Source organism: Callospermophilus lateralis, chromosome 15 (assembly GCF_048772815.1).
Source record: "Callospermophilus lateralis isolate mCalLat2 chromosome 15, mCalLat2.hap1, whole genome shotgun sequence".
NCBI classification, from domain to species: domain Eukaryota; kingdom Metazoa; phylum Chordata; class Mammalia; order Rodentia; family Sciuridae; genus Callospermophilus; species Callospermophilus lateralis.
This window is the reverse complement of record NC_135319.1, coordinates 24,420,814-24,446,923: the sequence shown is the minus strand read 5'-3', so window position 1 is coordinate 24,446,923 and position 26,110 is coordinate 24,420,814. Positions and strand designations below refer to the sequence as shown.

At 34.7% G+C, this 26,110-nt stretch overlaps 1 protein-coding gene across 2 annotated transcripts in view; it reads left to right on the top strand.

Moving 5' to 3' along the window:
* Prkg1 (protein kinase cGMP-dependent 1) overlaps positions 1-26,110 on the top strand; it is a 1,145,359-nt gene that overhangs the window by 146,003 nt on the left and 973,246 nt on the right. For both annotated transcript variants that reach the window (XM_076834291.1, XM_076834290.1), the window contains exon 2: positions 14,883-15,049. In XM_076834291.1, coding sequence (XP_076690406.1) covers positions 14,883-15,049 — 167 coding nt within the window. The remainder of the gene's footprint in view (positions 1-14,882; positions 15,050-26,110) is intronic.

Sequence of the window (26,110 nt, the reverse complement as noted above, 5' to 3'; positions counted from 1 at the left end):
TTCTTAATACACTTTTATGCCACAATTTATCATATCTCTATTTGTATATAAGGTATGTTGACACCAAATTCACATCTTCATACATGTATTTTGTATAATGATGACCCTCTCCTTCCACCATCCTTGCTATTCCCCTTCTCCCTCTTTTTCCCTCCCACCCTTATTCCCTATCTAGAGGTAATTTTCCACCCATGCTCTTTATCCCTACCCCACCTTGAGTCACCCCCTTTATATCAGAGAAAACATTCGGCATTTTGCGGGGGGATTAGCTAACTTCACTTAGCATAATCTTCTCTAATGCCATCCATTTCCTTGCAAATGCCATGATCTTATTCGTTTTTTAGTGCTGAGTAATATTTCATTGTGTACAAATGCCACATTTTTTTTTATCCATTCATCCACTGCAGAGCATCTAGGTTGGCTCCACAGTTTAGCTATTGTGAATTGTGCTGCCATAAACATTGATGGGGCTGTGTCCCTGTAGTGTGTTGTTTTTAGGTAATTTCCATTGCCAAGCAAGTTTCAGTTGCTGTGATGCACTTTTACTTAAAGTAATCTGAGGAATAAGTCTATAGATCTTTAGTAAAAAATGTAGTTAGCCAGGAACTGCAGTGTGTACCTGTAATCACAGTGACTCTGGAGGCTGAGGTGGGAGGATCGCAAGGTATAGAGGCCAACTTCAGCAACTTAGAGAGGCACTAAGCAATTTAGAGAGACTCAGTCTTAAAGAAGGAAAAGGGCTGGGGATGTGGCTCAGTGGTTAAGTGTCCCTGTTCAATTCCTGGTACCCCTTTACTGCCCCCCCCCCAAAGTAGTTACCAGGGAAGACAATTACTTGTTGTTAGATGGAAGCACAATATTCATTTGTAATGAATGAATGATGTCAGAGGTAGAAAAGTTAATGGTTTAATTCTTTCTATAGTAAAACACACGATTCTGGTGGGATTCAGAAGGAAAAGTTGACCTCCTTTCTCTTTGAAATGATTTCTTCCTGCTACCTCCCGGCATAAACTGCCCTGTGTATCTCTTTCCATGTACCTGATATTTCTCCTCTCCTTTGTGGGCTCCTTTTCCTTTGACCTCTACTCTAGGTTTACTTGGTCCCCAGGCACCTGGTACTTCAAGTCTAACCCATCTCAGGATCAGTACCAATATATATTTAGTTCTTCAGCTGGAAACTGAGGACCGTTTCCCTTTCCTCATCACCACATTCCTTCTTCCAGTAGTCCTATCTTTTCACTCGAAAAAGTGTACTTTCATGTTATTCATACTTCTGCCCATTTCTACGGTTACCTTCTTAATATAGGCCATCCTCATGTGTTGCTTGAAAATAATTCAGTATGCTTTCTGAGCTTTTCTTCCCCTCTTTCTACTTGCAATCGCCTCACTTCATTCACTGAAATCCAAGTGATCTTTTTAAAGCATGAATCAGACTATCTCACTCACTCTCCTTCTTTCACTCTTTTAATAGCTTTCTCTTTCACTAAGAGTCTAATTCTTTCCCATAGCCTGCAAGTCCCTGTCTAACCCAGGCCTGCTTATATTTCCAAATCCATCTCCAGCTGTCCTGTCTCCTGATCAAAAGGCTCTAGCTCGGGGCTTTCTTCTCCAAATTTGAGCCTGAAAATATTCTATTCCTTCTGCTTTGAGTGCTTTTCCCTTAGATCTCTGATGGAGTGGCTCATTTAATCCTTAAACCTCAGCCCAAGTGTATCATTTTGAGACAAGTCTTTATTTCAGATCCCAAATAGATCTTCTTCTTTATTCTGCCTTAACCACCACCCCCCTTTCTGGCACCTCCCAAATGCTTTATTTTAATGATGTATTTACTGTTTACATTTGTGTTCTCTCTCCTCGATTACTAACATCTTAGCTTTTGGAAAACAGGGATCCTGTCTACCCTGTCCGTCCAATGCCTAGCACAGTATCATCTATGAGGTACTCAAGACATGCTTATTGAATGGAAGAAGGAATGAGTGAATGAACGGCATGGGGTTAGTCTGACCAGCCCACTATACAAGGCTCACTGATACACCTGGATCAGCATAGTCCTGAAGAAGGACTGTGGGGTGGGAGTTGAAAGCTGTAACTGCTTTTCTAAATAGCAAAGCTGTTTAATTTCCATAAAACTTGGGCAGGGAGTGGGGGGGGGGGTGAGGTGAGAAGACATAGGTACTAAAGCAACTAAAATAAAAATACTCCAAAGTCTTTTCTCCTACAGGTCACTTCCTCTTGTACCTGGACTCTATCTACAAGGAAAGTGAAAATCCTCCCTCACTATTCTGCTGTCCTTAAACATTCCAAAAGGTGACTAAAAAGTAGAAAATGAGGCAGGTCTGTGTGCAGAGTGTCCAGCAATCCCTCCATTTGTTTTATTTCTTTTATTTTTAATTGGCAAATAATAATTGGATACGTCTATACATTTCATAATACCTGGATACATTGTGGAATGGCCAAATCAGAGTAATTCATGTATTCATCACCTCAAATACTTATCATTGCTTCATGATAAGAACATTTAAAACCTTTCTCCTAGCTATTTTGAAATATGAAATACACTGGTGTTAACTATAGTTACCTAGGCTCAACAGATTACTACCTGCATCTTTAATCACTCATTCTCATCGGTAGGTAGGTCATAACCCAATCACTCATAAAAGAGTCATCCCTTCACTCCCAGTTTTGGAAACCACTGCCCCAGGAGTATTCAGGAAGTGCCACCTTCTGAATCCTTTTGTTTTTTCTGCCTACCTCAGGTTGAAGAGCCAATGTCTTGTGCTGAATTTTAATTTTTCTGACTAATCTCCTTTTGGATTAATTATTTAAACTGTTTATTTCTAGAGTCCTCTTTTACTTGGTGCTCTACCACCTCAGGGATCAACTCTCCTCCCTCTTGCATCCCGTCCTTGGCTTCAGAACCCCAGGTTGGCAAAGCCCTCAAGTTTGCCCTTTGACTAGCTGGAGGCATTATAGTGCTGGATCATATGCCTACAAATGAGTTGTTTGAAAACCCCATGTTTTTGCATTTGTTTATTATACTTACTCCCTTGGCTTCCTGGCCCGCGTCCACTTTGTTATAGCTTCTGTTTCTTTTTTTGTCCTTCTGTCAATGATGATGGCGATGACCTTATTCATACAAAGGCTACGCCTTCAGAAGCAGTTTTTGAGAATTGAAGTTAGGGCTGACTTCCATAAATATTGTACTGTGCCACCAACAACTCTAGGTTCACTGCTTAAATCACTTTGAGAATAATTACGATCGTATTTTAAACCCATCAGTAACCATTGCCTGTGTTTATCTGTAGTGGCTGATTTTGAACCTAGATTTGTTGCATTGGAGAGATAATAAATATCAACTGTTTGCCACTGAAAGGGACAAACCTTTGGGGGACAGCATGGCACATGATATATAAGTTATGAAATCACATTTATTTATCTTCCGCCTTCCATACTTTCCTCTCTTCCTACTCTCTCTGTGTTCTTCACTGAAAAGTTATGTGGTTAACTCAGATCATAGTGTGTAAACTATTATATTAAATGTTTTATAAATACTTTAAATTCTACATACTAGGTTGCTGCTGGAAAAATACTTCTATGAAAAGTATCTAATGTTTACTGTCTTATATTCAGACTTCTCCAAAATGTGTCTGTATTATAAGCTATTATTTTATTAATTATAAAATGGTGGTGTTTTTATAGGTTTTCTTGGAAAAATATATTTTTATCCTATAAGCATGATGGGAGTTTTATTTTTATGTGGAATCAAATAGATATTTTTCCTAAGTAATAGTAAACTTTTGTACACTTCTCTTCCATATCTGTACATAGAGTTCATTTGAGTCAAGATGTGTTGAAAGAGAAGAAAGAGTTTGGGAGGAAGAGTGTGTGCTCAGATGGAAAAGAAGGAACAAATATGAACATACTGAAATCAGTAGAAGTTGAATTCCATTGATAAATTCAAGAGATTTTTTCTGCACTGGAGGTTATCTATTTTTAAAGGCCACAAAACTTGCTCAAACTACTTTAATGTGGAGAATGAATTAGAGCAGAAAGGGAATCTGTTTGAATGAACCACCATAGACTTTAAACCATGGAATTATTGTTAAGTGGGCACAGTTCCCTGCTGCTGCTGTAGCTGTGGGTCTGTTGAGTCTTTATCCAGGTGAGTTGAACATTAAAATGGTTGAAGTTTGAGAGAGAAAGGGGGGCGGGAGGGAGGGAGAAAGAAAGAGAGAAGAGAGAGAAGCAGAGATAAAAAGACCCAGAGAGACAGAGAGAACATGATTAATAAATTTGAATAGGTGTAATTACAAAGTCAAAATTGTAAAGTATTTTATTTTGGGCTGGTAGTCAGTGACCTGAGACCTACATCCACAAGCTTCTGACCTCTTTGTGCCTGTTTTCTTACCTGTCAAGTAGGGATAATAGTGACATCCATTCTGTTTTCTACCAGGTTTGTGGCAATAATAGAGTCAAATGTTAGATGTGCAACTGTTTTGAAAACATGAATGGTCTTTGCTGGTAAAAAGTCATATTACCCAAGCAGAACATTCTTACCATTGCTAATGGGAGACAAGTGAGCTGAACATTTGTTTTTGGATTATATAATTGGGATGATTTATTCAAATAGTCAGATATAATTTAATAGTGTAGGCTTAAAAGTCAAACAGTTTAGATAAGTATGGTTTTAGAAGCCCAGCAGATTTATCTTTACATCCTGATTCTACCTGTTACTTACTAGGTGTGCAATAGTGGACAGTTTATTTGACTCCCTGAATCTTACTATGATAAATATAGACAGTCATAGTGAGATTTAAATGTGATAAGGTTCTTGGTATACTATTTGAAAAATATTAATGGTGGTGGTTCTACTACTACTACTACTACTACTACTACTGCTCCTACTACTACTGCTACTAGGATGGTGACCAATGTATCCAATTAGTTTTTCACTTTGGTTAAGAAACTTGGAAACCACAACGCTTTTACAAGTAGGAACACGATTAAGAATTTTAGTTATTTAAAAAATTTCTCAATAAATAGCAGTATTCCTTCAGGAAGATTTAAAGCATCTAATGTAAAATAATATTTGGAAGTAACACTGAACTTAGTTCAAAAGAGTAGATACTTGATTCCTGAGGCATGTGAAGATATGATTGTTGTAATGTATAGGTATGATTGCTGTAATTGGGCTAGAATTGTCTCTAACTTTCTGAAAATAGATGACTTGAGGGGATTAAACACACCATCATTTTTTTTAGCCAAGAGAAAGTACATATGATGGGGGTTTGGGGGTTGGGGTGGACTTGGCTGGTAGAGATTATGTCATTTTCCTGCCTTCAAATTCAGATTTAAAAGTTAAGGTAATGGATTCCACAGACAAAGGCTGAGAATCATCTGAACAACAGAATTGTTCTGAAATGAGTCCTTTGATAATGAATTTGAAAACCAAGTCATTGCAGTAATTGAAATGACAATGCATAACACATGGTGATAGCATTTAGCTAGTATACTTAAAAGGACTAACAGCATCCGTACATGGCTCCGATGTCTGCCATGAAGATAGGTCACCCAGGATGGTCAAGAACTTAATGAACCTTCACAGTGTGACCATGTTGACCTCTTTGGAAACAAGTGAGCTCCAAGAGGTCTCAACTATTTAGTGTTTTGAAAGGTAACAAAAGAAATTGCTTTAAATTGCAGCTAGGCATAGAAACATAAGCTGCAGTTTTTTTTCTACTTGGTCATTTTTCTGTTTTGCAGTTTGGTTATCTAAACTTTAGAAATTGAGTTGATTCTTAATAGATCAAGCCACATAGTTCTCACATTCTGTAATGTGATATGTATGGTCTTTTTCATTCTCAAGCAAAGCACTTTATGCTACTTCTGTGAAACCCCACAGTTCTACTTCTGTGATGTGAAAGAGGGAGCTTATAGAGCAAGAGTTTGATCTGAGCTCTTTGGAGACTGCCCTATTTTAAGGTAGGCTTTCTAGTGTGAATTAACTGTAAAATACATCTATCTCTGGAGAGCTGAATGACTTTAATAGTTGAATGGGAGCCTTTTAATATTTTGACTGTTTGGAAGTTGACAAACACTTACAAAGAAAAAATAATTGTCTTTCCGTTTAATTAATACTGTCCCATCTGGTAATATTTAGCCAGTGATTTTAAGCGTTGTTGCCCGTCAATGATAATGAGAAGAAAGTATTAATTAAGTATTAATTAAAAAGGAGGACGCTTAAGTTACCATCTGAATCACATTTGAGCAAAGGAATATTTTATGGGCTAACCATCTTCACCTTTCCTCAATTATTATTTTCAGAATTATTTCTTTGTGATTTCATGATTTCTATTAATGGAACTAAATCATGTATTTTAGAACTACAGGAAAAGTGTTAAGAAAGCAATTCACAGCTTGAAAAAAAATTCAATGTACTTAATAGACAAAGGGTAAATATCATCAATTACTTAAGAATGATGTTGCTATCATATATTTACCCCAGTGAAATAGGTGTTTTGTATTAAATGCTAATTATAGGTATGATTACCGCAAATTGTTTTGATTTTTCATGACTGTTCTTCCTATAAGAAGTTCCAGTAGCAGAGTTACTTAAAGTGAAAATCCAGTCTGAAAGTTGCTTTCAGCAAACTTTGCAAACAGGTCTGCAGTTTGGAGAAAATACCAAAATTAGACAAAAGCTTTTCAGGATTAAATTTTATCTTGAAAAAATTGCGGGATGGTTGATATTTCTTAGCTGTTGGCTATCTTGTACCTATAGAGTTCATTCAGGAACGGTGTGAAGCAAGAAATAGGATCCACTATTTAGGCAAAACCCTTAAACTTGTGGCAACAAGAAAACGACTTTAAGAGGTTTATTTATTTTGGGTTTTTAGGAGATTAATCAAATATTTCACAGTAGATAGATACTGCTGCAAGAACTTGTGGAATTAGAAGTTGTCAGGGGGCCTTGCAAGGACTGTATCTGAGGGAAAGAACTGTGAATTGTCAGTGAGGATTTGGACATCTGAGTTTCCAATTTCAGGGACCATACCATAGACCAAGGTGATATTGAAACTGCATGTTACTTCTGACATTTGAGCCCAAAGCTGACCACTGGGAGTTAAAGAGATTGAATTATTTTTTTTATCTGAAAGTTGATTATAGAAGTTTTGTACTTTACTTTTAAATTATGTTAGCTGATTTACACATGAGCAATAACTTAATAGCTGTGGCTATTTGTTTAAGTACCTGAAAGTCCTTTCTAAGTGAAGGAATCAGATGTAATTCTCAGATTTCTGGATGAGGCTGCATCCAGCATACATCCTTGCCTTGGATTTGAGGGGAAACTAATCCACTGATAGGATGGAAGGGAAGAGTGGGCAGACTTCACATCTCTGCAGATGGCTCCTGAAATTGTAGGAGAGAACTTTTTCTCTCCTAATACATAAGAACTGTGTAAGAGTCAGTGTTTTAGTCAGTTTTTCACAGGTGTGACTAAAAGATCTGACCAGAACCATTTTAAATGAGGAAAGGTTTAATTGCGAGCTCACAGTTTCAGAGGTCTTAATCCCTAGAAGTCCGGCTCCATTCCTTGGGGGCTTGAGGTGAGGCTGAACATCATGGCAGGAGAGGGTGGGGGAGGGAAGCAGCTCATATCACTGTGATCAAGAAACAGAGAGACACTCTACTTGTCAGATACAAATATATATACTGAAGCCACGCCCCCAATTTCCACCTCCAGCCACACCCCACCTGCCTCCAGTTACCACTCATCAGGGATTAATTCACTGATTAGGTTAAGACTCTCACAACGCAATCAATTATCCTCTAAACCATCTTGTATTGTCCCACATGTGGGCTTTTGGAAGACATGTCACATCCAAACATAACAGTCAGTGATTTGAAATCCAAATTAATGTAATGTTTGTGAGATAGTTTCAATTATAAGAATATCTTATTGTTAATAAATTTTGCTTTTAGTGTCTATTAATAAGTGAAATACATGTGAGAGAAACCTCCATGAATTAAATAAAATTTTAAACATTTATTCCTGATATATTATCTTTAAACCATCCTTCCTCTTATAATCCTTTACTGGATTCCTATGGCTTTTAGAATAGAATAAACTTTTTATTACAAGTTTTAGGTCCCTTTTTGACCTGACCCCTGCCTATCTGTGAGGTCTCCTTTTATTCTTTTCCTTCTTGCTCATTGACTTCATTACCCACATGGGTCTCCTTTCTGATCTTTGAAGAAATCAAGTTCACTCCAACCTTGGGACCCTAGCTTTCCTCTTCTGCTTAGAATGCTCTTCTGCACAGTCTCTGCAACGAATGAGACAGTGGTCAGATCTCATCATCATTCGGTCCTCAGGTCAGGGAGGCCACCTGTCTCAGCTGGTCTTTCCCATCCTCAATGTAACACTATTGCCACTTAGACACTGCTAGCTTACTATGTAATTATCATAGTACAGACCATCTTTTTAATTAGGTTAAGAAATCTGATGAAGGTCTATCAATGGACAGTGAATAATTTTAAGCCCCTTGTTTGAGAAGTAGGTTTGGGGACATAGCTCAGTGGTATAGTGGTACAGTGTTGCTGGCATGTGCAAGACACTGGGTTTAACCTTTAGTACTGAAAAACAAACAAACTGAAAAAGGATAAGTAGATGTAGATTTTACTATACTTATCCTAGAATTTATAATTTTTATCTAAGATTGCATAGAGAAAATTTCTATCAAGTATTCCTTGTGTCTGTTTAGGAACTTTTTTATTTCAACAAATAAATGGGGAAATGGACTTCTAATTCATTCTTCTGAAGTTGAGATTTTGGAAGAATTTGCTTCCTGGCATTTAATTATCTGCACACATCATACCATCTAATGAAATTTTTCAGGAAAGGAAAAATGATCTTGTTGATTTCAGCATCCGTAAGTTAAGTCTCACTAAGTTCTTTGGTTATGCTGGAGTCATACTGGCTCATGTAAGATTGATCTGCTTATTAATTTTCCAGGAACTGTGCAGGAGAGTTGACTTCTCATTAATTTGAAATTGGCCATGCTGGGAGTATTTACACCATGGAAATTGGCAATGCTACAAACTAGGGCTCCCCACACCCAACAGAGAGACAGTTTACTACCATAAAATTCTAAATTGCTAACATTTATGAGATTGACAGTTTGATGAAGATGATGCAATAGAGCTAGTTCAAAATAACCAATTTAACTTTATGAGTATTTGGATTTAAAAAGTTTCAAATTTGGGACATAGAGAGGTTTATTTTAAGAAGATTAGTTGTACAGAGAGAAAAGATAAAAATTCAGGAGCTTTTTGCCTGCTTTTAAAAAAAATATTCATTTTTTACTTGTAGTTAAATAAAGGTATTGTGTTCATCTATTTATTTTTATGTGGTGCTGAGGATTGAACCCAGGGTCTTGCATGTGCTAGGTGAGCACTTTACAGCTAAGCCACAACCTCAACCCATATTTATTTGTTTGTATGTGGTGCTGAGAATCAAACCCAGTGCTTCTCACATGCTAGGCAAGTGCTCTACCACTGAGCCCCAGCCCCAACCCTGTGCCTGCTTCTTACCACTCCCAAGCCAGACTGTTGGATTCTTGAAAAATGTTGTTAAAATATATACTCTGGGGTAGGGCAGATAACCACCTTCTGACACTTGTGATCTCAACTTTCTCCAGTTATCTCTCTGCCAGCACAGTTCAACTGACCTTATATATAGCTTTACATCTTAGTTACAGTGAGTTTCTTAGACCATTTCTTCAAGGAAAGAAAAACAGTCAAAGAAGAGCTAGCTGGAGGCCCTGATTAATTTTAGTCTACAATGTTGGAGCAAGTAGAGACTAATGAGGGTTGACCTAAGGTTCCCAGTTCTCCATGGGAAAGGACTTAAAGGAAAAATGAATGAAGAGGCCGGGCTTTTGAGTGTCACTGCCAAGAATGTCTTTCAGTTGCGTTTCATAGAAATGCAAGATTTTTATCTTGCTGTGAGGGCAGAGACAGATTATCTGTGATGTTTCAAAGACAAAAAGTGTTATTGAACAATACTTGAATGAAGAGATAAATGATAAGTCATAGGTCCTATTTTGATTTTTTTGACTTTGATTTTTGTGATGTTGGGGATGAACCCTGAATCTCTCCTATACTAGGCAAGCTCTCCACCACCTCCAACCCAGGCAGTTTATTTTAACGTGATTTCAATGAATACATGAAAGCCTCTACTTGGCTTCTTCAGAGACCTGAGATTAAATGTTATCCATCTAAAGTTTTTAAGCAATATTAAATTTATTTCTGCATTTCCCTCTCAATAAATGATAATAGAGTAAATACCTGAAATTGAGAAACAGTCTTTAACTGGCTATGATATTTGAAATGACCACAGTACAACAAAGGGCCATTCCTTCTTTTTTTTTTTTATTGATTCTTCTTAGTTATAAATGACAGTAGAATCTGTTCTGATAAAATTATACAAATATGGAGTATATCTTTTTCTAATTAGGACCTCATTCTTGTGGATGGACAGGATGGAATTTGAGAAGCAAGAGCATCTAGAAATCCACAGGTGTTCTGTGATAAACACTTGGAAAATTTGGATAATTCTAAGGGATTTTCTTAGAGCTCATTGTCTCGTCTTTTCTGATATCTTCATAATATAGGTTAATATTACTATTATGTAGGCAGAGAGAGTTCCTTTAATCATCTTTGGATGGAGCTAATTATTTTCTTGGAAGAGAGCTTTATTTCTAATCTTGCCATACTTCTAGAATTTAGATATTTAATGAAACATGGTTAATATTTCCCAAAGGAGATGATACCATCTGTCATAAATACACTGGGTTTCTGGGTTAAGATCTAGTCTTTATTATATTAGAAACTATGAACCCATTGGAGGACCTCATCCTCTGACCCAAATAAGGGAAATGTTTACCAAAGAGAGACTATAATATGATTTGACTAAAATGAATTTCTTAAAGATCAAACCCTCTGGCATTTGGAAAGATAATCATAGAACAATAGATCTTGGGAATTGGTATAAAGGTTCCACTGGTGTTATTGAGGTCAGTGATGAAGATTAAGGAGGGGACCTCATGAAAATTGTGGATAGAGACAAGTTTTGTATCCTGCTTTGCAGCCTGAGAAGAGAAGTCACTTTTCACGTTAAGACAAAATGACAAAGTTTAGGTAAGAGGGAATTAAGAAAAAAAAAAACAGCAGAATTATGCAGCTAAAGAACTCTGTTGAGCTGAAGTTGAAGTCTCATAACCGGGACATTTTTAGATGGAGAACATCCTGAAGTTCTTAATGACTTGCCATTCATCACTATCTTTTCTTAAAGTGAAAAGTCCTGCCATGAGTATTTAAACATAAGCCATGACAGAGAGTCTACTGAAGAGTAATACTGAGTCACCAGTTTTAAATATCTAGGCATTAATTCAATGAGCGAAAGATTATTTTTCAGTATGGCATAGTCCATTTCTATAAGTTACATTTAAAATCTAAGATGTTTTAATATAAAAAAGCATGCCCATTCCAAAAAATTATATAGAAGAAAGAAAAAATGTGATTCTATCACCAAAGACAACTACAGTCAAAATTTGGATCACTTTCCTTTGATTTTGTTTCAAGTCATAACTGTGTACTCTATTAACACCCTCCTGTTGTTACTGCAGTCAACACTGTTACCATCCTTATCACCTGCAACTCACTGAAATAACATTATATCATTACTAGTTATCACTTATAAACGTGCTAGTTTGGTAATTCTTAAAATACCATTTACAGATAATAAAATGGAAATGGAGAAAAGTAAGGCAAGTTTTTTAGGTGACAGGTTTAGGGTTGTAACTTGAAAGCCTATTTTTTTTTTTTTTGTTTTACATTTTATTACATACATATTTATCTTACTCCCCCAAATTTCTATCCTTCTTTTTCCCTTAAAAATATTATGATGTCCCCTGTGCCATTCATACTCTTCATAAACATAATTTTAATTGCAGGAAAACCGACCATGTCAGTGGTATTCTTCACACCAGTGAAGTTTTAATTGCTTTTTAAAAATATTTTTTAGTTGTAGATGGACCCAATACCTTTATTTATTTATCTTTTTATGTGGTGCTGAGAACTGAATCCAGTGCCTCACACGTGGCAGGTGAGCACTCTACCACTGAGTCACAACCCCAAATGATTCAATTATTCTAATTTTTATGTACATCTTTTTGTTATTTGAAACCAGATGATGATACTGCACAGTGTATGAGGGCTAGGCCCACCAGACGGAAGTCTAGATGAGAAGCTGTTCAGGAGCATCTGCTGCTGTAGTAAGTCCTCATACTACAGTTCATTTCCCTGGAAGCCACTTGCTGAGTCAATGTGAACAAAGGCCAGCTTGTGTTCCATTTTTTTTTTTTTAAATTAAGGTTTTCAATATAAAATTCCAAATGTATTGCTTTCTCTGTGTATGCTAAGTTCTTGGCTTTTGTGTCATTCACTTTCCGACTCTGGATGGTGCTCTGATTATGCTCCTCCTGACAGCATCTTTCTTAATGCCCCTTCCACTTAGCGTTTTGTAGCTTTAGGAAGTGGTTTAGAATTTCTTACCCCAGTGAATAAAATTACTACCGTGTTTTAGGTCAACATTCTGTTAAATTACAGAATTTGTACATATCTTTCCTACTCACTACTGTGTTTAGTTCCAGATCTAAAACATTATCTGCCTCAAATTAAGATGTTTGTTTGGAGAAATAAATATTCTCTAAAGAAGTATGAAGAGCCAGGCGCGGTAATGGATACCTATAATCTCAGTGACTCAGAAGACTGAGGCAGGAGGATACCAAGTTCAAGGCCAGCGAGGCCCTAAGCAACTTAGTGAGATCCATTCTCAGATCTTAAAAGAATGAAAAAAGGCCTGGGGATATGGATCACCTGCCTCGGTGGTTAAGTGTGCCTGGGTTCAATTCCTAGTATCCAAAATTAAAAAAATTAATTAAAAAAGCATGAACTTTACATTTCTACAGTTATTTCTTTTTTTTAAAGAGAATTTTTTAATATTTATTTTTTAGTTATCGGCGGACACAACATCTTTGTTTGTACGTGGTGCTGAGAATCGAACCCGGGCCGCACGCATGCCAGGCGAGCGCGCTACCACTTGAGCCACATCCCCAGCCCTCTACAGTTATTTCAACCAGATAAATTAGGAATCAAATTCTTTTTTTTCAGTTTTTCATATCTTTGTTTGTATAAATGTATGTTTACACCAATTCATACATGTGCTTTGAATAATGATGTCCATCACATTCCACCATCATTGCTAACCCCCTGCACCCTCTCTTCCCCTCTCACCCCTCTGCCCTATCTAGAGTTCATCTATTCCTCCCATGCTCCCTCTCCCTACCCCACTATGAGTCAGTCACCTTATTTCAGAGAAAACATTCGACATTTGTTTTTTTGGATTGGCTAACTTCACTTGACATTATCTTCTCCAAAGCCATCCATTTACCTACAAATACCATAATTTTATTCTCTTTTATTGCTGAGTAATATTCCATTGTGTATATATGCCACATTTTTTTTTAATCCAGGGCATCTAGGTTGGTTCTATAGTTTAGCTATTGTGAATTGAGCCGCTATAAACCTTGATGTGTCTGTGTCCCTGTATACTGATTTTAAGTCTTTTGGGTATAGACCAAGGAGAGGGATGGCTGGGTCAAATGGTGGTTCCATTATGAGTTTTCCAAGGAATCTCCATACTGCTTATCATATTGGCTGCACCAATTTGTAGTCCCACATCCTTGCCGACACTAGGAATTAAATCAGAGACTCTCTAATTGAAGAAAAAGTAGGCCCTAATCTTCATCATGTGGGATTAGGCCCCAGTTTCCTTAATAAGACTCCTATAGCACAAGAATTAAAACCAAGAATCAATAAATGGGATGGACTCAAACTTGAAAGTTTCTTCTCAGCAAAAGAAACAATCTGTGAGGTGAATAGAGAGCCTACATGTTGGGAGCAAATTTTTACCCCTCATACATCAGATAGAGCACTAATATCTAGGTATATAAAGAACTGAAAAAGCTAAGCACCAAAAACCAAATAACTCAATCAATAAATGGGCCAAGAACATGAACAGATACGTCTCAGAAGAGGATATACAATCAATCAACAAATATATGAAAAAATGTTCATCATCTCTAGCAATTTGAGAAATGCAAATCAAAACTACTCTAAGATACCATCTCACTCCAGTCAGAATGGCAGCTATTACGAAGACAAACAACAATAAGGAATCAAATTCTTAACCAATTTTTTATATAAAATATGTCTGGAGCTCCCATACCATGACTGGCATTGTAGTAGAAATTGGGCACATATTAGGGAACAAATTAAAAACCATCCCTTCTTATGTAGAACCTAAAGTCTAATAGAAGAGGCATGCAGAAAATAAGTAAACAAATCACATTGTATATTATTTCACTTAGTAAATGCATGTCTGATTTTTGTATAATATATAAACATAGCAAAAATTGTTTGTTCTATCATTTTTGTATTTTATTTGTATTTATTCTCAGTTTAAAATGTTTGCTCATTAGTTTTCCCATATTCTTTTTTGTTAAAAAATTGTCAAATCAAATCAAATTGTTTTTATTTGTCACTTATTCATTAAATGGTAATTTGCTTAAAGGAAAATTTCTGTGGCTTTGCTACTGCCATGGAACGACTTTGTTCTTAGGTTTTCCAGGAAAGTATTGGATTCCTCACAAGAAAATGCATTTGTAGTGTGCCAGAGCATTGCATGGCTCTGCTAAGCCATACAAACTAGGAAAGAGTTGATCAGATGTCAGTAACTCTCCCCACTCTTGCTGCAGGTCCAAGGATCTTATAAAGGAAGCCATCCTCGACAATGACTTCATGAAGAACTTGGAGCTGTCGCAGATCCAGGAGATTGTGGATTGTATGTACCCAGTGGAATATGGCAAAGACAGTTGCATCATCAAAGAAGGAGACGTGGGGTCACTGGTGTATGTCATGGAAGGTAAGGTTCGCAGCCCTGATCCTATGACATTCACACATTCCCCTTTGGTCTTATCAGCCTGCACACAGATGGCAGTGTATTACATGGGGCAATTCCAGTTTTCTTTCTTTTGTTGAGAACAAAACAGTTTGAAAGAGTTGAAATCTGTTTAGATACAGTGGTTAACTAATTATATAAAGTGTGTGTTTAGAATATTAATATGGCAACTCCACATTTTTTTCAGTAGTAACTCAAGATTGTTAACGTACTTTTGGTCAAATAAATGAAGTGTCAACTCTACCCTTAATTCTCAGCACATGACTAACTTTCCTACTATGATACTTCCATGAAAGGAAATGTTTCCAGTGTCCTACATATTATGATAGAGGTAGATCACGAAGATTGGATGGCATGTTAGCTGTCCAATTGATAAAAGTGATAGTCCCTTTCATAAGTTTTGTACAAGAGGAGATGGAAACTACTTTGAAAAAAATCCAAAACATGCACTATGTGAATATGTTTTATGCCTAGGCCAATTTTCATAATGCTTATTTCTAACTTGAGGTTTCCCTTTGTGGGAAAAAAAAGCCTGAAATAATGATAGAATCAGCTGAGAGGAAAGTGAGTTCAGAAACGTCTGTGGTATGAATTACTTGGCATATAAAAGTCACAGTTGTGGCTTATTAGGTGTGATGAGTATTTTACCAAGACATTCATGTCAAGTGATTCATGATTCAAGTCATCCCATAAATGTCATGTTTGTAAGTCATTAAGAGAAAAGGTGTATTTGGACAACTCATTTAATTTCTCTGAGTATCACCTACTAATTTGTAAAAAAGAAAATACTATTACTTTCTGTCAATTTACAAACCTCAATTAGTGGTGATTCTGTTCCTCAGGGACATTGGGCAGTATCTGGGTCATTTCTGGTTGTCATAATTAGGTTTGTGTAGGGAGGCTACTGGCTTCTACTGTATAGAGTGTAGGGTCACTGCTCAACACAGTGGCTGTCCAAAATAAAGTATTATTTGGCCCCAAATATCATTACTGCCAACAGTGATAAACCCTGTTTCTTTAAAGGATTCTTTAAAGGATTATTAGGAAATTAAAAATGGGATAGTTTGTATGAATGTGTAATATAAAATATTACAAAACAATAATAAGTATTATTACCTCTGTTAAATACTTTATCTTTTGTAGGAAATGTTCTTTCTGCATTGATATGTGTGTGTGTGTGTGTGTGTGTGTGTGTGTGTGTGTGTGTGTGTATGTATATATATATATATTATATATATATATATATATTAGACTTTCAATATATATCATTTTTAAATAGCAATTTCTATGATTTTTTCCTTCATAGTTTTCATCTTTTATGTCAACATTATAAAGTTCTTCTCCAAGCCAAAAGGATATAAATAAAAAAAGTTTGGCTTTCTTTTGGTAAAAACCAAAACACAATAAACAAATATACAAATACTGTTTATCTGGCAGAGAATTTCAGGCAAAGGGATTAAATATTAGGGCAAGAATATATGTGGGTAGTGATCAGGAAGGATGAGAAAAATGAGAAGAAATATGTAGAAGTCAAGTATGGAATATAAAAGTAGAGGCAGCATGTTAAGAACAAGTAACAATTAGAAATCACATTTAAAATATTGCTAAGATTATAATATACTAATATCATTGTATGATATGATGTTTCAGATATTACATTGATAGGCATCTATGTGATAACATAGATATGGTAATCAGTAAATAATGCTTTTACTTCAGTTATTTTCAAATGCTAATTATTAGTATTGCATTTGAGAAATGAAAATTTGAAAATTTGTGGTTGTTTTCCTTCATTTTGAATATTTCTTACAAAAATCAAATTCTAAATAACTTTTTAAGTGTTTTTAAAAAATTCTATTTATCCATCTCATTCTTGTTTTCTAGAACTAACTTCAAGTTTTGTAGCTATCTGAGAAGGAACTTGGAGATAATAGTTAATATTTGTTGAATGCTTGCAACAATGTATAACACTTTGATCGTGCTTTATAAAACACTTTTCATGTATAAAAATTAATCTTCAAAACAATCCTGTGAAGTAAAGGTTAAACACTTATTATCCCTTTTTTATAAAGGAGGAGACTGAGGCTCAATAAAGTTAAGAAGACAATTAATTTTCCCAGATCTTCCAACTACTTTCTAGAAGACTCAGGATCAGTACTCAGGACTCAAGAGCTCAAACTCTTAACTGGGGGCCAGGTTGGGTTGTATTTGTCAGGGTTCAGAGAAACAGAACTCGTGTTTAGGCCTTCAGCTGATTACATGGATCCCACCCATATTACTGGGTGGTAATCACTTTAACTCAACGTCTACTGATTTAAATGTTAATCTCATCTAAAAATATATTTACAGAAATAAAGTTTGGCCACATAATCAGGTAGCCAAGTTGTCACTTAAAGGTAATCATCACAGGTTCACCCCTTGTCAACTTGGTGCCCAAATACCTCTTGTTCAACCATACTCAATCTCCAAATAAGGAGTGTCAAGTTCATACTTCCACCTAACATGATACTGCTTAGTACTGTTAAAAAAATATGTTAATACTTTCCCCAGGGAAAGCCAAGAAGTCCTCATGCAATGTTTACTCATCTCATTGAGTTCCTATGGCTTAAATACAAAGACATAACATTAATAGTGTTTACATACTATGATATAAAGTTAATATATTTTATGATAAGGAAAATTTAAGGTGAAGAAAATTAATATTTTTGTTATACACACATCCATACACAAATACATTCATAACAAAATAGAAAAAAATACTATATTGCTTGCTTAGGTAAAGGTAAATATACTAATTTTCCGCTGTTGCTTCAAGCTAATTTAAATATATTTATCTACTTTTTACTGATGGATTGACTAAGTAGCATATCATCTTAATTTTCTTTAATTATTCTTTAAAAAAAAGCAGAGTTTCTAAATAATACATCAATATTCAGAGTCACAGCTTTGCCATGATGCTGTTGATTGCCTTCAGTTAAACTCAATAAAATGACCATAATCTTATAAACTCATGCCAATTTGTCCCCAAACAGCAAATCTAACTAACTCAGTATAACTTCAGCCGATCCTGTTCTTTTATACTTATGTAAAAATCATTTAAAATTAAAAACAATGTCATTTAAATTTTGTAAGTTTTAATTGAGGAAATGTTTTATTGTATAATTAGTTTTTTATCAACATATTTAATCCTCAAAGTTTAGATAGTAATGTTCTTGCTATAAATGGATTCTTTTTCATCTGTGAACATTAATATTTATAGAGTATAACATAATAGAAATGGATGAATAGGCTATAAAGGACCTTTCATAAACCTGCTTACTATCAAGATGTTCAGCAAAACACTCAAGGAGTTTACAAAAAAAATCAGTCCAATTTTTCCTCTCTCTCTTTAGTGAGATGGAGTGTTCTTTGTAAAATGCTTGTATAATATGTGCTTTAAGTAATTTATTTATTTTTTATTTTTTGTAAAGCCTGGGCAATGTCCCAAATGTTACTTCATACCTAAATGCCAAAGTTTCTCATGGTTTTAACAAAGGAGAAGAGTCATATGGTAAAACATCACTAATTAGGATAGATAGGGAAAAATCATCTGGGAGTAGTATGCATATATTATCATATAATTTCAAGCAAAATAAAATACCAAGGAAAATAAGTTGTGTTACATTCAGATACTTACAATTACTGCCTAGCATAAGTTTCAAATTCAAGTTTTGATCAGAATTGTATGAAATTAGAGTAGTGAAAGTAAAAATAAAAGTTCTTAAGGCTCTATTAACATTTTAATTATGTTTTCAAATAGTGACTGTTACAGCATATTTATCTTTCAAACAAATAAGACATTGGCCTTATATATACTATAACATCTATTGATACACTTAAAAAAGACTTTAAAAAATTTGTTTTAATTGGTTATACATGACAGTAGAATGCATTTTGATACATCATACATAAATGGAATATAACTTCTCATTCTTCTGGTTGTACATGATGTTGAATCACACTGGTCATGTAAATATATATATATACACACACACACACACACACATAAGGTAATAATGTCCAAGTTATTCTACTATCCTTGTGACCCCCATACCCCTTCATCTTCCTTCACTCCCCTCTACCTAACCCAAATTACCTGTATTTTTTCATAGCCCTCCTTCCTTATTGTGAATTAACATCAGTATATCAGAGAAAACATTCAGCCTTTAGTTTTTTGAGATTGGCTTATTTCACTTAGCATGATACTCTACATCTTCATCCATTTACTGGCAAATGCAATAATTTCATTCTTCTTTAAGGTTGATTTATATTCCATTATGTATACTTCCACATTTTCTTTATTCATTCATCTATTTAAGGGCACTTAGGCTGGTTCCATAGTTTAGCTATTGTGAATTGACCTGCTATAAATATTAATGTGGCAGCATCATTGTAGTGCTGATTTTAAGCCCTCGGGGTATATACTGAGGAGTAGGATAACTGGGTCAAATGGTGGTTCCATTCCACAATTTCTGAGGAATCTCCATACTGCTTTCCCATAATGGTTGCACCAATTTGCAGTCTCAACAGCAATTTATGAGTGTACCTTTTCTCCATATCCTCCACAACATTTATTGTTACTTGTATTCTTGATGATTGTCATTCTAACTGGAGTGAGATGAAATCTTATAGTAGTTTTGATTTGCATTTCTCTAATTGCTGAAGATGTTGATCATTTTTTCATATATTTATTTATTGATTGTATTTATTCTTCTGTGAAGTATCAGTTCAGTTTCTTAGCCAATTTATTGATTAGATTTTTTTTGTGTTAAGTTTTTTGAGTTCTTTATATATCCTGAAGATTAATGCTGTATCTGATGTGCATGCGGTAAAGATTTTCTCCCATTCTGTAGGTTCTCTCTTCACTTTATTGGTTGTTTACTTTGCTGAGAAGAAGCTTTTTAGTTTGAATTTCTTCCATTTGTTGATTAGTCTTGGAAACTCTAGCCAGAGCAGAGAGATGAAAGAATTTAAAGGGATAAAGAAGAATTTAAAGGGATAAAGAATAGGAAAAGAAGAACTAAAACTATCACTATTTGCTGACAACATGATTCTATATTTAGAAGACCCCAAAAAAATCCCACCAGAAAACTTCTAGAACTAATAAATGAATTCAGCAAACTAGCGGGATATAAAATTAGCACCCATAAGTCAAATGCATTCCTAAACATCAGTGATGAATCCACTGAAAAGGAAATTAGGTAAATTACTCCATTCACAATATCCTCAAAAAAAAAAAAAAGATACTTGGGAATCAATCTAACAAAAGAGGTGAAAGACCTCTACAATAAAAACTACAGAGTAGTAAAGAAAGAAATTGAAGAAGACCTTAGAAAATGGAAATGTCTTTCTTACTCTTGAATAGGCAGAATTAATATTGTCAAAATGGCCATACTACCAGAAGCATTATACAAATTTAATGCAATTTCTATTAAAATCCCAATAACATTCTTCATAGAAAAAAGAAACAATCATTAAATTCATTTGGAAAAATAAGAGACCCACAATAGCAAAAGTAATACTTAGCAAGAAGAGTGAAGCAGGAGACATCACAATATCAGACTTTAACTATATTACAGAGCCATATAACAAAAATGGCATGGTATTGGCACCAAAACAGACATGTGGATCAATGGTACAGAATAAAGACACAGAGACAAATCCATATTGTCTCATACTAGACAAGGCACCAAAAACATTAACTGGAGAAAGATAGCCTCTTCAACACATGGTGCTGGGAAAATTGTAAATCCATATGTATAAAAATGATATTAAAACCTACTCTCTCACCCTGCACGAAACTCAGAGTGGATCAAAACTTAGGTACAAGAACCAAGACTGTGCTTAACAGAAGAAATGTAGGCCCAAATCTTTACCATGTTGGCATAGGAACTGACTTCCTTAAAAACACTCCTAAAAGAGCAAGACAAAAAAATCAGGAATAAATAAATGGGATACACTCTTTTTCTCCTTTTTTATCATAAAGATAAACTTTGGTTTACCTTCATTCAAAATTAAGAAAATTATGATTTAGTCAATTGTAACTGGTGATGTTTTTTATGTTTGGCAATCTAATTTGATATTCTAGTATTGAAAATATCTAACTCATGACTATGGAAGTAGGTGATTTGCTTAGCTAATGGTGTTGTAAAATTTTATGATCTTTTATTGTGGAAGTAGATGGATTACTCTTTTTTAAGTGGCAAGTGTTTAGTGCAGTTTGACAGTGGATTATTTTAAGTTAACATTTTGATGAAATCATCAATATTTTTTCATGAGATGTTTGTTAATGTTTAGTCTTTTTCTGTGTGTTCAAATTTTCATATTCCTAATGACCTTAAGACCTGTTGTCTACATGTCTGTAGATGGGCAATTCAAGCCCAGAAAAGTCGAATAATTTGACCAAGATCATACCCTTGGTACATTGAAATATAAAACTTAGCCATGGAGTTCCCATACCTATGTACTGTTCAATGATAACTTTCAAAGAACAGATTAGAAGTACAGAAGTTAGATGTTTATTATGAGCATCTCCATTTTAAGCTGTATAGCATTAAACTCTAGGGTGAAAAAATTATTTGATTTCAAGAAAAAAAAGAAAAACCTTGGACAGCAGTAGTAAAAAGTTAATACAAGATATTTCTTATAACAACATAGGCCTCTCTGCATGCTTTGAACATTGACCTGCTTCCTGCCCTCTCCACAGATCATTTGGCATCCATTCCTCTCCTCTTACAACTTTCTTTTTCCTCATTGAAGGGATGGCTGTGATTTGGCTTAATTCTTGGCCCACCTCTATACATTTGTTGTGTAAGATTAAACTGCTGTATATCATCGAAGCCCTTTTTTTCTGTCTGCAATCAATATTATTGATTTTTTTCTCACAATTTAAAAAATATTTTTTAAAAGAAGGAGCAAGTTTTTCAACTTATTACACAAATGTCTCTCTTAATGGGTTATTGCATGCTATCTCCAAGTGTTATGTGATTATTCACACCAATTCTTCAGGACTAACCTCTTTCTGTTGTTACTGAACCAAGACTTTGGTGTTACCTTCTGGTGACTGGTCATCTGCTTCCTTTTCCAATTGCTACAAGGTCTAGGTCTGTTATACTCAAGTTCAACTCTATTTATTATTCAGTGTGGACACAATTAATGCTAAGTAGCACTATTGGCAGCAAACTTACACAAATTTACACTACAAGTTCTATTTCCCCTCAAAACATTCTTATTCTTTTTATGTAATTAAATGATGTAGTGAATAATGACATTCAAAAAGGGATTTTATATAAAATTGAACATGAGCCTCTCTCTGTCAGTTGGCATTCTGAACAGTACCTGAAAATATGAGAAAATTGAATGCATTTTCATATGAATTAAGTCTCAGTAAATTTAACATGAGAAACAGCCCATTTTAGTCTCTAAAATCAGGTGTTGTCTTTTGGCCTTTGAAGATTTTTATGTTAATCCAAAAGCTATCTTTAGAACATTTGCAATATGAATGCACTTAAGATTATTTTTTTAGTTCCTTTGTAGGACCAAGCTTTTAATGTTTATATTAAAGAGCAACTTTATAAACTGTTTGTATAAAAAGAAAACATCTATTTATAAGAAGGTACTGAAGTACTACTAAGTGTCAATTTTAAGATATATTTCAATTATGGAAACAATGGCAAAAACAGGGGACTGAAATATTTGGATGGCACGTGGGGTATCATGTTTATTTGGGGGTGGCAAGCTTCAAAAGGGCTTTTAAACTGGGCGTAATGGCATACACCTGTAAAACTAGGGGCCCAGGAGGCTGGGGCAGGAGGATAGCAAGTTTCATACCCAGGCTTAACATCTTAGTGAGGCCATTAACAACTTAGTGAGAACCTGTCTCAAAATAAAAATATATAAAAGGGCTGGGATTGTGACCCAGTGGTTAAGCATCCCTGACTACCAAAAGGGGGGTGATAGCTTTTAATGTACTTGAGTAAGTTCAGGAATCATTACATATATTTAAAAGAATTGACAATATTTCATATATAGATGGAAGGTTTAGGAGGGAAGAATAAGTTTTTAGTACCAAACACATTGTCATGTTAAAAGGGAATTATGAAGAAATGCCAGACATAGGAAAGTTCTCATGGGGTCAGTTTGAGAATTAATATTCTATTAATTAAAATGTTCCCAGAGTGGAACAAGCAGCTTTATGTGGTGGCAGGAACCCCATCTCAGAGGCATTGTGGCACTTGCTCCACAGCTGCAGCTTGTAAAACTTCTGTATGAGTGGAACAGGGATTCCCAGTGGAATCCCATAACACAACTTCTATTCTTTCCCAAACTCCCAGATTGTGGGTCTGTAGGTCTGTGAAATAATGTTCTACAAGTTAACTCCTGAGAACCCATCCCTTGGAAGTTTTCCTCTTGAAAATCCTCCCCTATATTTGATGTACATGTTTAGTTTGGAATGTTTTTGAACTTCATATAAATCTAATAATTTTGATTTTTTTGTTCAATATTATGTTTCATTGTATATGGATTATGTTCCATTGTATATAGGTTATGTTCCATATATTTATTTATGCTTTCAGCTATTGATGATATTTCAGTTATTTCTAGTGGCTTTGCCCTCCCAAATGGTGTTTATAGAAAAGTGTTAACCATGTTTCCTAATAAACATTCTCAGTAATTTCTCCAGTATAGGTCATATGGTATGTGAATCATCCAGAAAAGCATACCATATTCCTTTCCAAAGTATTTTTACCTGATTAGACCTAATTGCTCCTGTTATTGGTGAAAATGTATATTGACAAATATTGGAATTTTACCAATCTGGTGGATGTGAAATGCTATCTTGTGATTTCAGTTTGTATCCCCCTTTTTACTAACGAAGCTGAGCATCTTTTTATGTGTATGGGCTGTTTATGTTTTTTTGTATGAAGAGTCTGTTATAGTCTTTTGCTCATTTTTCTTAGTTGTGTGACTTTATACATTTTAGAACTTAATCCTTTTTAATTATATGCATAGCAAATATTTTCTTTCAACTATGCCTAATATATTTATTCCTTTGTGATGTCTTCTGACGGACAGAAGTTATTAATTTTAATGTGGTAGAACATATCAATCTTCTCTTTGGTTTGTGCTTTTATGTGTCTTTGTAAGAAATAGTAAAAGGTAGTACTTTTCATACCCAAGTATCATGTGTATCCATGAAGGCATGAGCATAATAAGTTAAGTATGGGAGGTATTACCTATAAAAGAAAATATCTCCATTTATAATCGAAAGCATACTAGTGCTTTTCGGAGTAGGAATCTAGAAAAGCAAAGTGTTTTTGCTTCCGTGTTCTTTTTTATTCTAACATATTATAAGACTTCTTCATAAATTGTCCTTAAGAAAGTAAATATGCTTTTAAATATGTTTGATGATAGTACTTTCTTTTTTTCAGTGAGGTTGGATTTTTACATTTGAAAATAACCACAAGTCACTTAATGACAGATTTGATAAATAGGAGTAGGTGATTAAGCTGAGTAATACTTCTTTTTTTTCTGAGATACATAAGGCTATGTGTGTATGTGCCATTAAAAAGTAACAAGTATTTTTCAGTCCACGCAGAATTAACCAGATGTTCTGATCAAGAATATCTTTATTGAAAAACTGACTTACTTTGAAGGACAGTGGTGTTTTTAATACTCATGTAGCTACTAAATGATGTGATTTTGTAAAGTATAGCCTTGTTGTGCTGTGGTTCTACTAATTCATACTTCTTCATTTACTTTGAAACCATTAATAATAGAATTAAATTTATTACATTACAAAGGGAAATGGTTTGGCTTTTCTTAGTTTGGAAGACTCCTGAAAGATAATTGAAAACTGCTATGCTTACTTTTTCAAGATCATGGTCAGAAAGCCACCAACTTTTTAAAGTGTCAGTTTGACATTGGTAAGTAAGGCAGATCATGAGTCATGTTAAAAAGGTATGAGTATTTTTTCCCCTCTTACTATCATTTCAAGCAGCTGTAGATTTTATTTTTGTGCTCATTCATCTTGCTCAAATCTCAGTCTCTCCATTCTTCATTTTCAGACAATGCCAAATTTGAAAGTTTGAAAGTAATTTTTTTGGCCAAAATTGAAAACAAAAACCATATACCTAAAAAAATCAGAAGAAATTGTGGATTAGTACCTTCTTGGCAATAGTGCAATGACACATTGATTTCTTGTTAATGAGGTAAATTTACCTTAGTCATCATCACATGGAAACTTGAATATTTGCATGCTGAACATTTAACAGGATTCTGCATGTGTTGTGGGTTCATTTTAAAGAACACATAGATGTACTTCCTGAGGGACTTTAACAAGACTCCCAATGATTTTTGTGGGAGGCTGGGTAGAATAATGCTTTTAATATACATTCCTCTAATGAGAAATCCTTGAATGGTTTGTAATCCTTTTGGCACGCTGTCCAAGGGCAAGACAGATAAGAACTATTTCCCAGCACTGTAAGACTTCATCCTGTGACTGCCATAGCAACAGCCCATCCCACCCCCAGGACTGAGAACATCAGAACCAATTCTTATTGGAATTCTCCCAGGACTCTGCATTTAAGAAACAGCCTGTAATGGCACATTCTTTATCTGAATTTAACTATAAGAGTTTGGGAAGGCTGCAGTCTGAATCGGATCTTTATAGTTTGGATGTTCTATAAACTTTGTTATGATAAATTGAAAATATTTTTATACTGCCAAAAGTTAGCACACAAAGATTTATAATTATGATAGATAACTTTAAATGATATTAAAGTCAATTCTTGAAAATTCATGATTCATGCATACATAATATATGAAGGAATTACTATAGAGTATATTTACATTACTGATTTGTTTAGTTCCAATTTTGTGCCTAATCTGATGAATTTTATTAAAGTGGATTTTTTTGGTGTATCACAAACCATGCTATATTTATTCATAAGAATATATAGAAAACAAAGACTATTAAAACTAAAT